The sequence below is a fragment of the Bacidia gigantensis genome, assembly GCF_019456465.1.
Source record: "Bacidia gigantensis strain McMullin 20006 chromosome Unknown contig_244, whole genome shotgun sequence".
Lineage (NCBI taxonomy): Eukaryota > Fungi > Ascomycota > Lecanoromycetes > Lecanorales > Ramalinaceae > Bacidia > Bacidia gigantensis.
The window spans coordinates 1016649-1032087 of NW_025408600.1; the positions used below are offsets into that span (position 1 = coordinate 1016649).

Sequence of the window (15439 nt, forward strand, 5' to 3'; positions counted from 1 at the left end):
CAACCTTCAATAACACATCCTTTGAACAATTTCATCGAGTCCTGGCTCCTAAAGTTCAAGGTAGTATCAATCTTCATGAAGCAACACTCGGAATCCCACTGGACTTCTTCGTTATGACGACCAAATAGTGACCTTGGTAGGGAGCGCTATATAAGTAGCCTAAAGCGTAGCTACTACCTTGTAAAAACTGCTCTGCCTGATGGCGCTTATCTCAGGGACTCCCCTCGATTGCCTACGCATTTGGTCTCATTCTTGAAGTAGGTACGGCCGTGTCCCAGCCCAAAGTGTAAGAAATTATGAGCAGAAATGGCTTTTACGGAAGAAGCGAGGCGGAGTTTCTCAAGCTCATAGAGACCGCTTTTCTACCACAACCACAAGACACCAATCAAGACACCGATGAGGAGCTTAGCCACGATCTGCTGGCAGAATTTCTCCTTGTGACGGGCTTTGAAGCCGGAAAGCTTGTCAAGATGCATGAGTTGGGCCTGGCATCGGACTATTCCTGGCCATCAGACGCCAGGTACGGTGTCCTCATTCAAACAGTTGAGGATCTTGCGCTCCAAGGTAGCACGAATGGCACGTTATCGCCGAAAAGCCAGACACCTTGGAGGATGCTACTTCGGCGCACTTAGGGCTACTGGCTACCAAAATGATCATTGAACGGCTCTCAAAGCTACTCTTTATGGCCAGTGAAGAGATCGATCCCGATAAAGGCGTCTCTGATTACGGGATGGACAGTAGGATCGCGGCAGAGTTGCGGAATTGGCTTTGGAAGACGTTAAGCTGACGGCGGAAGGTAAGATGGTTGCAATATGGATGGGCTGATCTGGCCGTAATAGATTGGTCTGTAGCTTGCATAGGCGGTAATTAGCTTGATTCTTGCTAAAACAGGCTTCTAAGACATACGTAATTATACGTAGAGTCAAATCCAGCTACTGCCTCTGTCTATAACAGGCTTACTTAAGAAAAGTTCGAGGCGATCGAGCCAGGGGTGTATTTCTATAGAGTACCTTACAAGGTATTCCTAGCGCCCTCTGGGCGTCCGCTCCCTTAGAGACATCCCCAGGTCCGCCACCCGGAGAAGAGGAGCAGCCCCTATTTCGCAACCCTCTTGGCAGTCAGTCTTATCATTACGCATACATGATGCCATGTGCCACGGGACCGTCTCTGCTTAACCTTCGATTCTCCAGTGAATCCGCGAAGACAGATCAACTCATTGTCACCTATGTGTGAATAACTATTGTAGACTCTTCGAAGGTCAACATGTCTCTCTTCGGCAGTTCTCCCGACGAGACAAGCGCCCAACCCACAGACGTCAACTCTAATAAAAGAAGCTCTCTCTTTGATGAGGATGAGCCGAATACCAAGGCCTCTGCAGGTTTATTCAGTGATGATACAGGTACCGATGACTCCCCTGGGGTATGCCGACTCCCAAAAGAGCTTCGAGAGGGGACTTGGTGAAGACTTTGTTACCAGCATCTCAGGTGCCGGAAACATACGTTGATGCTTATGACGCTCTGAATGCTTCAGAAGATGGACAAGCTGGCAAAATAAGCCTTGATGGTGCAAAAAAAATGCTAGACGCGAGCAGAGTGCCTCAATCGCAGCAGGACACAATCTTGAAGCTCATTGGCGGGGCCCGAGATGGCGGTATCGCGCGCAATGAATTTAATGTCCTCTTAGCCCTCATTGGCCTTTCACAGGAACGCGAAGAGATCTCCTTGGATTCCGTAGATGAGCGACGAAAGAGTGAGCTGCGCAAGATAGAATGATCTTTGCAAGTGACATGGCTAATGTTAATGCTAGATCTACCGAACCCTTCATTGCCCTACATCAACCAGTTAAGGACAGCAAAAGTTTCAGAGACCTTGGATCGAACACCTTCGCAAAAGTCTAGGGCTAGCCCCGAGGAGCGTCAGACGACGTCAGGGAGTAGTCCCGGGCGGTCACGTCAAATGAGAAAAGATTCCATAGAAAATATTGAAGCAGATCCCTGGGCGAGCCCAGCCGTTAGCAAGACCCAGACTAGCGCAGTCTACAACGAAGAGACGCCGGCTTCTGGTGCAATCACAGCTGCAAAGCCCATTAGAGCAGGACTGGCGGACACGGCGCGGACAACAAGCGCTTTTACAACTCATGTAGACGCACCTACACCGAGCGAACCGCTTCCAAATGCCAATGGTGGATTAGGGTCAGGCGCGGAATCTGGAGGCGGATGGGGCTCGTATGGAACGTCTGGTGATGATCGGCCAGGTTTAGGTGGTGGCAGCTTTGGCTCGGAGGGAGACCAGAGCAATTCAGGCGGTGGAGGTGCTGGCCGAGCGCTTGGTGGAGGCAGAATCACTAATAGAGGTGGAGAAGAATTCGTCACCGTCAACCTTCTTCCGGAGAAGGAAGGCATGTTCTTATTTCAGCATCATAACTATGAAGTGAAAAGCAGTCGCAGAGGGAATGCAGTAATACGGAGGTACAGTGACTTCGTTTGGCTTCTTGACTGCCTACACAAGAGATACCCTTTTCGACAACTGCCCTTGCTTCCCCCGAAAAGGGTTGCAGGTGAGATCCATCCGATTTAATTGCAATAGCAATTGGCCTGACAGATCTCAGTGAATGGGAGGCACCTGTCCTCTGACGCACTTTTCATCGAAAAACGAAGACGCGGGCTTGTACGCTTTCTCAATGCCCTTGTCCGACATCCTGTACTTGGTCAAGAACAACTTGTAGTAATGTTCTTGACAGTCCCTACTGTGAGTAAATTGGTCTAGAAATGCTGCATCTCACTTATTATTAGCACCAGGAGCTCGCTGTTTGGCGGAAACAGGCCACAATATCCGTTCAGGAAGAGTTCAATAGCAAGGCTTTACCGCCAGAGCTGGAGGACTCTCTGCCGAAGAATCTCGGCGACACTTTTGACACCGTCCGCGATGGCGTACGATTATCGGCCGATAACTATATAGGCCTCTGCAATTTACTTGAGAGATTGACGAAGAGGAACCAAGGCATAGCTGCAGATTATCTGCGGTTCTCTCAGGCACTCACCAGCCTTACTGAAGCTTCCCGAAATACTTATGCCATAGACACTAATGATGTGCCACTATTGAATGAAGGCATCGGCTCGACTGCGAAACACATGGCCACTAGCCAGAGTCTCTTGGAAGACGAGGCGCGAGCTTGGGATGCTGGCGTGCTCGAAGACTTCAAGAAGCAACGAGACAGCCTTGTAAGTGTTCGAGAGATGTTTGATCGCCGAGACAGATATGCTAGGGACAACATCCCTCAACTTGAGCGTCGTATCGAGCAGAATGAAAACAAACTTCGGGCGTTGATGGCTGGCGCCGGTGGTAAACCTGGCGAGCAAGAGAAGCTTGAGCTAGCCGTTAGCAACGTACAGTGACCGATCCCTTCCTCAGTCTGCGGTGCTGATACAAGTTTTAGGACAAGCAATCAATCATCGATCAACATGCCCGTGGTGTTTTCATTCGAGAATGCATTCGGGATGAGCTAGCATATTTTCAGCAATCGCAATACCACGTCAGCCGCATGCATCAGGACTGGAGTCAGGAACGAGTAAAGTATGCCGAGCTACAGGCGGACAACTGGCGGCGACTGAACGATGAGGTTGACCACATGCCCTCGGGAGACTAAATTCTCAGCACAGTATCATTGTTGCAAAGGCTGCTGGAGACACTTGTTGTATATACTGGTAACGTCTAAATTTGCGCCCTCTTTCCCGCCAAAATTCTTATCTCAAAAGACCCTTGCAATGGTCTCTGTTGGATGTTCTACTTTTGTCAAACATGGCTGTCTTGTTCCAATAGCCGCGCACAAGACATACCATTTACTCGCGCATCTGCGCCCCGTTTTCGGGCTAAAATAACGGGCGAACGACGAATATAACTTTGATAGCACCCCACGTCTTTTCCAAAGTTCAGATAAAAGTAAGTATACCCCAGAATCGATCACCTCGGACTGAATAGCTTTTGGCCCTTCGAAGCGGCGTTATCATTGCTTCACAATGCAGCAAGGAGCAACTTCCAGCCTGCTAGCTTCTCTATTTGCCGCTCTCGTTTTAGCAACAGTGGTTTCCAGCACAGCCATACCCGCAAACACTCGCAATGTCACCCTAAAGTACCCCGAAAACCCTACCATTTCCGTCACCAACACCAGCTCCCCCAACCAAGAGCTCATATGCTGGGCTTCATCCAACAACCCCTCTTACGCGGCCTGCAAAAGCCTTTGGGACGGAGTGAAGAAAGTCGCGTGGTATTCAGATACACTCACATTCGGCAAGACTCAACCCATGGCTCCGGGTCCGGGTGGTACCTTCCACACGCCTAACGCATGGTTCAACGGTGGCTGCGAGTTCGTGATCCGGAACAACCCGTACATATTACCACAAGAAGACGATAAATTCAGCCTTGAGGATATTGAGCAGGAGGTTGAAGAACTTCTCGATGGATGTGTGAAAGACCAGGGAAAGAGCGGGGCATTGGAGGTGGGACCTAGGGAGAAGATGATCGCAGAGTTCTTGGGGCCTAGGAGTGGACTAGTAGGAGACGGGCAATTGCAATTGGAGCCTGTAGTAGCAAGCACGGCAGAGGAAGCTTAGCATATAGAGTTGGTTATATATGTATGGTTCGTCTTCGTCAGTGGGAATTCTAAGTTTAAAACGACTAATGTAGCTAGATCAATACTCAACAGTAGTAGCTGATTATCTTCAGACTCACGCATCCCTCGAGGCTCCGGGGCACTATGCAGTGGACACAATGAAAATGGAGATACATATGTGACGAACTTGTGGAAGGCTGGAGAGATTACTAATCTAGATTAGATTGGCGTGCAGAGACGATAAGAGATAATCAGTCTTTGCGCTAGGAAGTTGTCACACCTTAGCGTGAAGTGTTGCAGCCTGAGGATGCATGTGAATACTTTGTGACACCTCTATACCTTGTAATACCTTCCGTCCACACCTCAAGTCTATACAATACATACGCACGACCCTATAAGCCTGACCTTGTTCAATCTCCATCGTTCATGAAACATGTCAAGATGCCCACCTCATACAACTCTTCCCAGAAAAGTGCGATAGCCTCATTCGTAGGCTTGACTCAGGTCAAGGATAGTGTTGCTGCGAAGGTAAGTCGCAGCATTTCCCGACAGCCTCATGAGTCAGACTTCCACAAGTACAGCTCGTCGATTGAGTATGGCGTATGGAAAGGCAAGTTGCGCCATGTGCAAAAGCTGATTTGCTTGGGCCTCGATAGCAATTGAAAAGCCATGGATGGAATGTCGAACTAGCTGTCGATGCGTATGTATATTTCTCTTGTTATCCCACACAGTCAAGTCAAAGAGCGATATGGGCAGGAATCATGACACAAGGCGTCGGCGGGCTGAAAGCCAAAAACGAATCGGAACCGAGACCCACACATTTCTCAGAACCTTGGACCTTTGGAAAAGATTCACTGCATAACGTACCCGCTGTTACGGAGGGCGAAGAGGAGTGGGCAGCAGAGTCCCAGGCACTTCAAGCTCGCCTTCTCAATCTGACCTGCCATCCAAGGGCCCGGACAGATGACATTTGGCAAAAAGAGGGCAAGAACAATCGCCCGAAATATATCTGAGAAGGTGAAAAAGCTTAAGGAGGAGCGGGCAATGGATTGCCTCAGAATTTTCATGAAGACGCCACTGGGTTACCTCCACGGAGAAGTCCAGCACCATCAAACGTCTACCCAGAATTCTGACCTCGAGGAGCATGGCAGCCCTCCCTCTCCAGAGCCTGCGATTACACCTTTGCGACCTGAAGGATGGATCACCCCGGGGAGATCAGCACTGGACCCGGATTGCTATGCTAGAGTTGAATTTCTGCGGAGGTTTACGAAGAAAGACACAAGTTGCTGGCGCAGAAGAGTGTTGGGAGGATCATTCAGACCACCACATCAAAACTCAGGGACAGCTGGCTCATACGACGCCTCCTGTCTAGTGGAAATAGATCTCCAAAGCAACAGGAATACAATTCTGTTGCCTTTGCGGTTGAAGGAGGAGATATCAACATTGAATTGTACACCATTGACCGAGTTGGAGATCGAGCTAGCTTATTGCAAGCTCAATCTAGCGGTCTGGAGAGCAGTAGGCTTGGTCAACAGACAGTCACTGCCCCGTCAGCAAGGATTCTTCCATCCTCCAGACCTCGAGGCTGTGAACAGTCGCTCATGCTACCCTCGAATTGTAGTCGGGTGTCTTTGGCTTATCAGATTCGGAATGTGTGATGGGCACCGCCTCGCTGGACCCAAACTCGACATCATCCTCTACTCAGACGAGAGACTCACACTAGCAAGATTGACCAGCCTCATTTGGAGATACTGCACCGCCCGCTTGTGCAAGGGGGATTTTTGGAGGGAATTGAATTTTGCTCTCCCGAGATGCCATCTTTCATGGGAAGAAGCTTTTCAATGGGGTACTGCTACGACGCCCCAACAAGCAGCATACAACATCTGGGCAAGCTACCGTGCCATCTACGAAGTCTGTCCTGACGATGTGGACTATGACGAGGCTATGGGGGAAGCTGATGAAGAGGACAATCCCCTTACTCGTCAATGCCAGCGTCTACATGTTGTTGGAGCAAGTGAGGACAGCGAAATCTTCTAGCCGGGAAAAACGCCAACATATTTGTGCACCATACGAGGGACTTCGGTTGCTCTAGCAGCTTGTTTAGGAGCGAAGCAGAATGATGGTACTGAGTTTGAACACGCCTCACTGGAACCTTCTGAAGATTAGCATGATATGGGCCGCTCCATCTACAAGTTCTGGCTACTCGGAATCCTCAGAAAGCGCTGCTTGTGTCTATCTCTTGACTTTGTGGAGCAGCACAGTACTCTAATGAATGTGAGGGGGAAATAGTGTACAGCATACTGATGATTTTTTGATTCTAGATGGTTTCAAAATAACCAGAACGGCGCTTCGAATCATACACCGTCGACCTCGACGTCAAGCCTAAATAAGGTCTTTGATAAATATAGAGGTACAGTCTCATCATTTGCTGAGCTTTTATCCTGCTGACGGACGGGCAATCAGACACAGCAGATGAGCCAGACCAAATAGGCGTCGAAGGCTCCATGAAATACCTACAAGATCTTGGCGTCCAATTGGATGAGCCAGTACTCCTTACGGTGTTGGCTGAGCTCGGAGCACCAACGATGGGCGAACTCACACGGCAGGGTTTCGTCGAAGGATGGACGCGGATGCGGTACGTTCAATTGGCTCCATACAATACATGAGACTGACTTTTCAGGGCCGATTCTATGTCCAAACAACAATCTCAAATTCCCTCACTGCGCCGCGGTCTTCCCTCCAACGTCGACTTATTCAGAAAAACATACAAAGCAACATTTCAGCTTGGCCGGCCCGCAGGGGCTAAAGTACTTCCTCTTGAAACCGCCACGGAATATTGGCGTCTTCTTCTCTCGCCGCCGTCTATTGTTTGGTCTACAACCTCAACGCCGTGGCTTGATTGGTGGCTTGAGTACTTAGAAGCGAAATGGAAGAAGGCCGTAAGCAAAGATATGTGGGATCAAACAGGATTGTTTGTCTTGAAGTCAATGGAAGACGAAACGATGAGTTGGTGGAGCGAAGAGGGCAGTTGGCCAGGCGTAATCGACGAGTTCGTAGCATTTGTCCGGACGCGAAGGGAAGAGAGTGGCAAGATGGATACGGGGTGAGCCTGCTCTACAAAGGATTTACCATGGAGATCCAATAACGAAACGACTTACCTGATTCTGGAGATCCTCTCGGGGACATAACGAGTAGGCTTTCCGCAAAGATGGGGGAAAGGGGTGGTGGTCATACCAATTCATCAACTCAAGAATTCTTTCATGGTACTCTGGCCAGCACGAATATGTATGTGCATGCCATCCACTATCTCTGAACCTGATACATGTATCTAGACAGCGAACCGGGATCTATCAACCAGCGCAGTTTGTACTTTACATCCGTTATCTTCCTCTACAGGTAGATATTCTCGAGCAAAGGCTTCGACTGTAATGCTTCGAGAATTGTTGACTAAGAGAAATATATTCACTGCTCTTGTTACTGCTCTGTTGTATACTCATCATCTTCCTCACCTTTGGGTAGCCTCCTTCGATGACCCACGCACGAGCGCCGTAGCTCACAGTCATCCCGTAAAACCATTCTTGCTGAGACTTCTCTCTTCCAAAAGTCAGTCTCATGCGTCGATGCTAGTGGGATCAGGAGACATGTAGTCTCTGAATTCCCTCCCTCGCTGCTTTCAGGCTGAGCAACGCTGAGCTTAACACTGTCACACTTACCAGAGTCGACAACGCAGAATAGTCAGCGGCAATTTAATTCTCCTTTGACTGAGGTTGTATACTTCGATATTCAGCGATAATGTCTCTCCATACATCTTCGTGACTCCTATTCTGTAGGTAGAGGTAGAGATGTACTGCTCTTTTGTGCCTACAATCGTTCATTCGTCACAAACACTGGTACCTCACCCGTAGCCCACTCATTCTCCGCCGCCCCTTTAGTCTTCCCTCCACCACTCCCACCATCCTCATCGTTCAAATCAATCTCCATCAATGACCGACTCCCTGTCGACGTTCTGCCCACGGCGAGCCCATCCTCTGCAGTATTTCCCCCAACTCCACGACCACCAAGATCACCATCTTCATCAACCGCACTTGGTTCACTACTCTTATACCACTCTCCACCTTCAACCCACTCAACCACCAGCTCCTTCGCCCGTTCGACAAGGGCATGATACCCATTATTCTTCCTGCGCTCAAACATACTCATATGGGCCTCCGTCTCATCTTTCGCAATATCATTCCTCGTTTTCTCGAACCACTTACCATTCTCGCTCCCCTGTTTCGGCAGCAAACAAAACGTCCTCTCCTTCTCCCCTTCCAGAACCTGCTGTTGCTGCCCCGCCCCCATCAGCCCTGCACTATTTTCTCTCCTCTGCTGCCCACCCCTTCCTAAAACACTAACCACATCCCTGAACCCCACCCCACGCTCCTGACTCATCTTCCCCGTCCTCTCCAACCTTCCCTTCAACTCCTCCGCGCGCGCAAGACACCCCACGAACTCCAGATGACTCCCCATCCACCCCCAGCCTTCCCTCACCGTATCCCGCTTCAAATATGCCGCAGCACCGCCCGCCGCAACCGCCCCGGCCGCGCCGGCAAACATGGCGTATTTCCCCCACCGCTGCCACGCGGGTGTCGCTGCCGCGTCCTCGTTCGCAGCTGACATGGACGAGCTCATCCCTCCCACCCCCTTGCGCATCCCAATACCTGTGCCCGAGCCAGCAGGCGGAAAGGGGGGCGCCTGTATCGCTTTCTGCGCGCCCATCCCGGCAGTGGGGGAGCTCGGGGTGGACTTGGAGCCGTAGCCGAATATGGAGCCGATGTCGCTGAGGGACGAGTAAGCTGAGCTTGCGGATCTGTACTGCGCTTCTGCGCCGTGGGCGATCAGGGCGGGGTTGATGCCGAGGTAGGGGGTGTCGAAGCTGAGGAGGGCAGTGATAAAGGGGAAGAGGAGGGTTGTGAAATATGAGTGGGAGGAACCCGTGGCGGGGGCTGTGTGGGCGGCGGTGGACGGGTAGGCGTCACCGAGGGGATTTGTGGGGAGGGATGGATTTGGGGAGGGGGGAATGGGCACGTCCGAGGCGATTGAGAGGAGGGTTTCTGCCGCGACGATCCCACCCATGCTGTGCCCGAGGAGGATGGTGTGGATTGAGGGGTCGATTGTGGGGGAGGGCGTGGAGGTAGCGACTTCGAGGTCGATTACTTTGTTCTCGAGCCATTCTCGAAAGCGTCCGACGCATTCTTTGAGATCTCCCCGAGTTTCGTATTTTGGATAGGTAATCGTTTTCACCGTGATATTAGGCAATGCGTGGCTAATGAGGGCCCGCAGGTCGTCTGGGAAATGGCCGAAGGTGTCGTCTCCGCCCTGGATGATGTCAGTATCATACTATTCACGGTGTCCGGACATCAATGTCCTGCTGACCTTGAAGCCGTGAATGAAGCAGAGTAGGAGCGTTCTGTGCATCCTGCACGCTGGTCTGCATTCTTCCTGTTGAAGCCTGCAAGCGGCGGGCAAAATTACTATCTATAGGACTTGTTAGCTTTGAGATATGCGGAATCACTCCGAGAAGTCTGCATACAGGTTGGTTAGAACTAGTCTGAACATGGCCGCGCCAGAGTCCAGCGCCTGAGCTTTAGGGGCAGTTATAAGGACGCATGCCCTGGAGCACGCCTCGTAGGTCCGCCTTCTACCCTGGGCATTGCCCTATATCTCCCGCCATACAGGGTTTTCGTGGCCATAAAATACAGTCCAGTCTACAATGCAAAATGAGATCAGCCGTGGTCATGCCAGAAGCGTATTAGTCTTTGGATTCGTGCACGCTCTATCTTGATATCAAGAAGAGCAATACGTGTCAAGGTATGTACAAAGCTTGAAAAGGCAAGCTGCAAAATGCAATACCATACACAGGTCTTTTTCCGCCTGTTCGAAAGAACGCCACAAGCCCCCATCTGATTGGGGTATTCTCTATGAGGCTCGGTATGCTGATGCCGAGGTGTGCCTGAGTCTCCCCGTACGCCAACGCTGTACAAAACGATATTCAAAGAGCCAGTCGAGCCATGCAGGGATGTTGATACAGATCGTGAAATCATGGGAAGAAGTTGGGGCGCGGAAGTTGTGGTTGCATCTGATGTGCATTGTCGGACCAGGTGTAGAACGAATGGAACGGTAGCACTCCTGTTCTTCGTTCATTTCTTGGTCCACCAAGGGGCTGGTAATGCATTTGATCGTAAGAAAGTTGTGCGGGAGCTTGCTGAACGGAGCTTGACGGCGGCGGCACCAATAGGGTGTTCACACCCCGGACTGGCTTATATGGAGATGTCCGCTGGGAAGGATATCCAGAGGGTGACAACCCCGTCGGAGTCTGGTGGTGGGGAAAATAATAGCTCGTGGGGGAGGGAGTTGCGCTAGAATGACCACACGTGGCCATTCTAGCCAATTGCTGATGATCTGCAGCCGTCACACCGGTTTGGGGGTTTGGTAGATATGTTGGATGCAGGGAAGGTAGCTGTGCCCTCTGAAGTGCTTTGTTCTGGTTTGGAAACACGGATGCCATCGCTCGCCCAGCCGGAAGTTGCGACAGACTCTGGGGAGGTGGGGTATGACTATCCAAGACCCTTCCGCTAGGTTGTGGGGGTGGTAATCTCCATGGCGAATTCATATCCCTGGACAATGGTGCGAGCGTAGCTGATGAGGGCACGGATGACACCGATGTAGTCGGAGTCAGAGTCGTGCTCGACGGCAGCGATGGAATGGACCCATACATTCTCTTTGCTGGGGGCTCCAGATTGGTATCCTCCAGACTTCGCTTTCTCAGCCCAAACTCGCTACCAGGCGTGCTCGCTGCCGATGCTGTTGCCATGGGAGGCATGTAGGGTGGCATGGAAAGTGGATGGGGGAAACCCTGGTTGGTAGGGGATATTTGAGACATATACGGTGGCGAAGCTTGTTGGGAAACTGGTGAAGGAAGGGTTGCAGAACCAGCTGGTCTCGGGGTAGGGAGAATGGTTTCGATTGCGTCCACATCGGTCGCCTTGTCGTAGTAGTCTGCAAATTTGCCCAATTTGACATGCCAGTCGTCCCATTCTGCTTTGGAGGCATAGAGCGAGTATCTCATATTGCTGAGGAACTCTACCTCCATCACGTGTATTTCTTGGACAGATATTCCAGAAACATCAGCCCAAGTCTTGTTTGTGTAGGTGTTGTCATCCAAAAACTTATTCCCGAGCATCAAAGCTACAGTCAGCAGCCTGAACTCACTTCCGACTTTCCCTTTAACACTCGGATTGTGCTTCTTCAGTCGATAGATGAACATCAAGGCCAGCAAAATGACATTTTGAGATACCTGAGTCATGGACAGTATTGTAGTCACCCATTTCCGAAAGCCTGTTGTAGGCATGGCCTCATGAACGAGCGGCATGACGGATCTTGGTGAAGGTGTCCTTGAATCCTCCACGGCAAGCAGGGTTGTCGAAGCTTCAAACCAGAAGAGACAAGTGACCTACGAAGAGTCAGTGATAACTCAAATTTTACTTGGAAGAGGTGCAAAAACACACCTGAGCAGCGAACTCTGGCAAACTCCCTTTGCTGTTATTGATCGATGAAGGGATCTGCAGATGGGCTGCTATTGCGTTTGAGCTACCTGAGGGACGATGAGGATCGTCTTGTTGCTGCGAGGCGGTCAACTCAGTTGTCGTCGTCGGACTACACTGTCTTGTTGATTGGTGATATTTTGCATTATTCTCCGATCTACTGTTCTGTCGGCTGTGACCTCGATTTGAATCTTGTGGTGTGGGATATGAGGGAGCGTTCGAAGGTATCATGGGTGCTCCACGCCGGAGCCCGCCTCCGCCATTGAGATATATTGAGTTGCCGTTGGATGAGTTCGCAGCATACATAGGTAGCATCTTGTCACTTCGTACTTGGCCGTGTGCACTTCCTCCTCCTCTTAATTGGGGGTTGGACTCTGTATTCTCTTCGTCGTGCACTGAGCGTCTGTGACTTTCAAATCCACATCCAAAGTCCCGTAACTTCGGCAAGGACGGGTAGAGTGAGGTATCATGATTCGAGATGAGAGCTGAAGGCATCGAGGGTGGGTGCTGTGTTGCAGTCATTGGGAGATTCGACTGGTGTGTGAGACCGCAGTGAAGAACACCTGAACGACGACGGAAGATGACCGAGAGCTGGTGTGAAGACGTCCACTCGTGTTGCGGAAGTCATTGAGTTGGGGCTGCTTCTATTCTCGTCCACCCATCACCATCAGAGGGCGGTGTCACGAAGGCGAGCCACGGTGGCAATTGGTCAGAAGAGGGGTCAAAAGCGGGTTGTGCAGATGGAGGAAGATGCAGGGAAGGCAGGTGTCACGGAGGGTGTATGAGAGTCATTGGCGAAAGGAGCTGGAATGGTTTTGATGCTCTCGGAATGCAGGCTAGTGATGAATGAACTTAATGAAGTGTCAAGGTCCAAAGATGTGGCCCGGATATGGTAAGGAAAGGACAAGCCCAGCTAGAGAAGATTAATCAAAATGCATATCCTAGAAAGGGCCGGAGCATGGAGACGGTTTCTTTCAGGAGACGAAACGTCAGGTGCCGGTAACCAGGTAACGAGGCCTCAGGGATCACACAAAGGGGATGAGATTTGTTTAAGATGCAGGCATGGATAAAGTATGTAGTGGATGTTTCCAAGGAAGGCTAATGAGGCTAGTTGGCTCGGGAGCAGCAGTTAGCACTTAGTAGAGGATAGGCAGACTTATAAATTAGCATTTCGAGTGACAAGCGAAGAAGGGGGATGATCAGAGGTCGTCCATTTTCGTTGCACAATCACCACCAAACTAACACCGGTGGGGGGAACGGAGGGTTTGGGGCGAGAACACTAGTGAGGAAGGGAAAGTGTGAGCACCAAGTGAGTACAGATGCATCATTACTCGCGATGCGATGCGGCGAATGTGTAATCAGCAGGAGTGGGCTCATTCTGCTTTTTCCGCTGTGTGTGAGAGTATGATTGAAAGTGAAAGCTAGTTCAGGTGGCCATGATGTGAGAAAGAGCCACCGAGGTTTCCGCGATGGGCTAGGGTCTGAGGTTTAGTGCGTCGTACGCGTTTGTGTGGATTGATTTCGTACACAAAGGCAAGGGAGTCCGAGCTATGTATCAGGTCCAATGATAGGGGCAAGACGACTCCTCTCGCCGGCTGAACGCAGATTGGAGAAGACTGGTGCCGCGCAAGATGGGAAGAGGATTGATTGGAACAAGAGGAGCAGGCAACCCGGTTCGGGGAATTTGTGTTGGGGCTTGCTGTTCTCATCTTGGATCACTTTTGGCTTTCCAGGCTTGTAGGCGGTAGGATGTAAGAACAAGGAGGAGGAAGCAAGGAGCCTTGTTGCGACCACGGAGTACAGCAATAGTACAGCTGCAAATCTGCTGCTCTCGATCACGGGCTTACCGGCTCAGCCTCTTAGCGTCTTAGTGCGTTGCTCGCTTGCTGGGAACGGTTGAGTGTGGCACCGAGGAAGTGAAGCTAAGCGGGCTAAGGGTATTAAGGAATGGGGCACATCCAAGGTTCAAGGTCCCACAAGGTCTGAGAGAGCAGCCGCGAATGAGAAGAATTATGATGTGAACAGACGGAGTCACCGGCGTGGAAGATCAAAAGAGTTTGGGCGGGAAAGATGTTGTCACGCCTCTGGGTCTCTGGTACGAGAAAGGCGAGAGAGGGACCGCCAAGTGGAAAGCTAATCAGTCATCGTGGGAATAGACTTTCCAGAACGGTGAATGGTGACTATGCCGAGCTAGAGCTGCATAGGGCAAGGGCGCTGTGCTACTCCGTGGCTCCGTGGGTGTGCTTTTTGATCCTGTTGACTTGCCGCCGCCAACATACCGCCCAACACACTCGATGAATATGAATGTGATCTCATACAGCACTACGGAGTGAATGAGGGGGGGGGGAAGTGAAAGGAGGCACAGGATCCGCTGGGTCTAATTGGCTGTATTTGCCCCCTTTCTACGCTCCGTATCATGTCGTAGCCGGCCACATGAGGTGCAAAGTGCCAGCAGAAAGAGGAGGTTAGGTGGGGTTGGTGGAGGTGGTAAAGCCGGCGGGCGAGACGCGAAGGCACTTTCGCCAGGGATCGTGGTGTCAGATTGGCCACCGGGATGTACAAAGCACCGCAAAATAAGACGCGAGGTTTGAATCTGCGAATGGATCCTAGACCAAGAGGCAGTTTTAGGCCAAATTAGCACACTCTTTGCCGTGGCGCCTGAATGATGCTGGTGATGGTCATGGGCGGCTTCGAGAGCTTCAGCTCTGATGCCCATATCACCACACGCACGACCATGGGGCGGCAGTCACACGATCGATCCCAAGCTAGTGGTACAGTAGGCGGTCTATTATGTGGGCCACGAGCATAGACCGTGGTAATGATAGTAGTAGTGGTTAGACGACCAGCAGCCTCCTTCACGCACCATCTGCAAGGCGATGATGCATGGGCCTCAGCACTACTACTGCTTGGAGCAGTCGGTTGGCAGAAGCCAGATCCGCCCAGCAGATCTCGAGCCCAGCTGCGACTGGTGCAGCGGGATGATGATCATCATGACTTGTATGGCAGTACTAGGCAGCAATAATGCCGTCGGACTCAGCTTCCAATTAACCACATAACGGCAGCCTTGGCCCCAATAAGATGCGCATCGGCTAACAGGACAGACACCGAGTGTACAAGTGAAAGAGAGCGCCAGCAAGCAGTAGCAGCAGTAGCACTGGTCATAGTGTGGTTAGATGCGTGTTACGCTGTGAGTCGTGCGAGGGGTTTTTTGGCCCGCGTTCGCAAGGACCCAAATGAAATTGAAAATC

At 51.1% G+C, this 15439-nt stretch overlaps 5 protein-coding genes across 5 annotated transcripts; 4 read left to right on the forward strand and 1 right to left on the reverse strand.

Annotated features, from left to right (window-relative positions):
* Positions 1 to 296: 296 nt before the first annotated feature.
* KY384_004975 (uncharacterized protein) lies at positions 297 to 3645 on the forward strand (the record flags this gene model as incomplete). The annotated part of the gene is made up of 7 exons (XM_044813477.1): positions 297 to 564; positions 633 to 737; positions 1247 to 1419; positions 1485 to 1749; positions 1807 to 2456; positions 2792 to 3385; positions 3436 to 3645. 7 exons carry the CDS (start codon positions 297 to 299, stop codon positions 3643 to 3645), a joined length of 2265 nt encoding a protein of 754 aa, XP_044669755.1.
* A 370-nt stretch (positions 3646 to 4015) lies between these two features.
* On the forward strand, positions 4016 to 4609 carry KY384_004976 (uncharacterized protein; the record flags this gene model as incomplete). Its single annotated transcript, XM_044813478.1, has 1 exon — positions 4016 to 4609. One exon carries the CDS (start codon positions 4016 to 4018, stop codon positions 4607 to 4609), a length of 594 nt encoding a protein of 197 aa, XP_044669756.1.
* Positions 4610 to 5049: 440 nt separating this feature from the next.
* On the forward strand, positions 5050 to 5621 carry KY384_004977 (uncharacterized protein; the record flags this gene model as incomplete). The annotated part of the gene is made up of 2 exons (XM_044813479.1): positions 5050 to 5136; positions 5340 to 5621. 2 exons carry the CDS (start codon positions 5050 to 5052, stop codon positions 5619 to 5621), a joined length of 369 nt encoding a protein of 122 aa, XP_044669757.1.
* A 52-nt stretch (positions 5622 to 5673) lies between these two features.
* KY384_004978 (uncharacterized protein) lies at positions 5674 to 7715 on the forward strand (the record flags this gene model as incomplete). Its single annotated transcript, XM_044813480.1, has 3 exons — positions 5674 to 6622; positions 7072 to 7243; positions 7289 to 7715. The coding sequence occupies 3 exons, from the start codon at positions 5674 to 5676 to the stop codon at positions 7713 to 7715; spliced, it is 1548 nt and encodes a 515-aa protein (XP_044669758.1).
* A 754-nt stretch (positions 7716 to 8469) lies between these two features.
* Positions 8470 to 12506, reverse strand: KY384_004979 (uncharacterized protein; the record flags this gene model as incomplete). The annotated part of the gene is made up of 3 exons (XM_044813481.1): positions 8470 to 9966; positions 11300 to 12100; positions 12156 to 12506. The coding sequence occupies 3 exons, from the start codon at positions 12504 to 12506 to the stop codon at positions 8470 to 8472; spliced, it is 2649 nt and encodes an 882-aa protein (XP_044669759.1).
* Positions 12507 to 15439: the final 2933 nt, after the last annotated feature.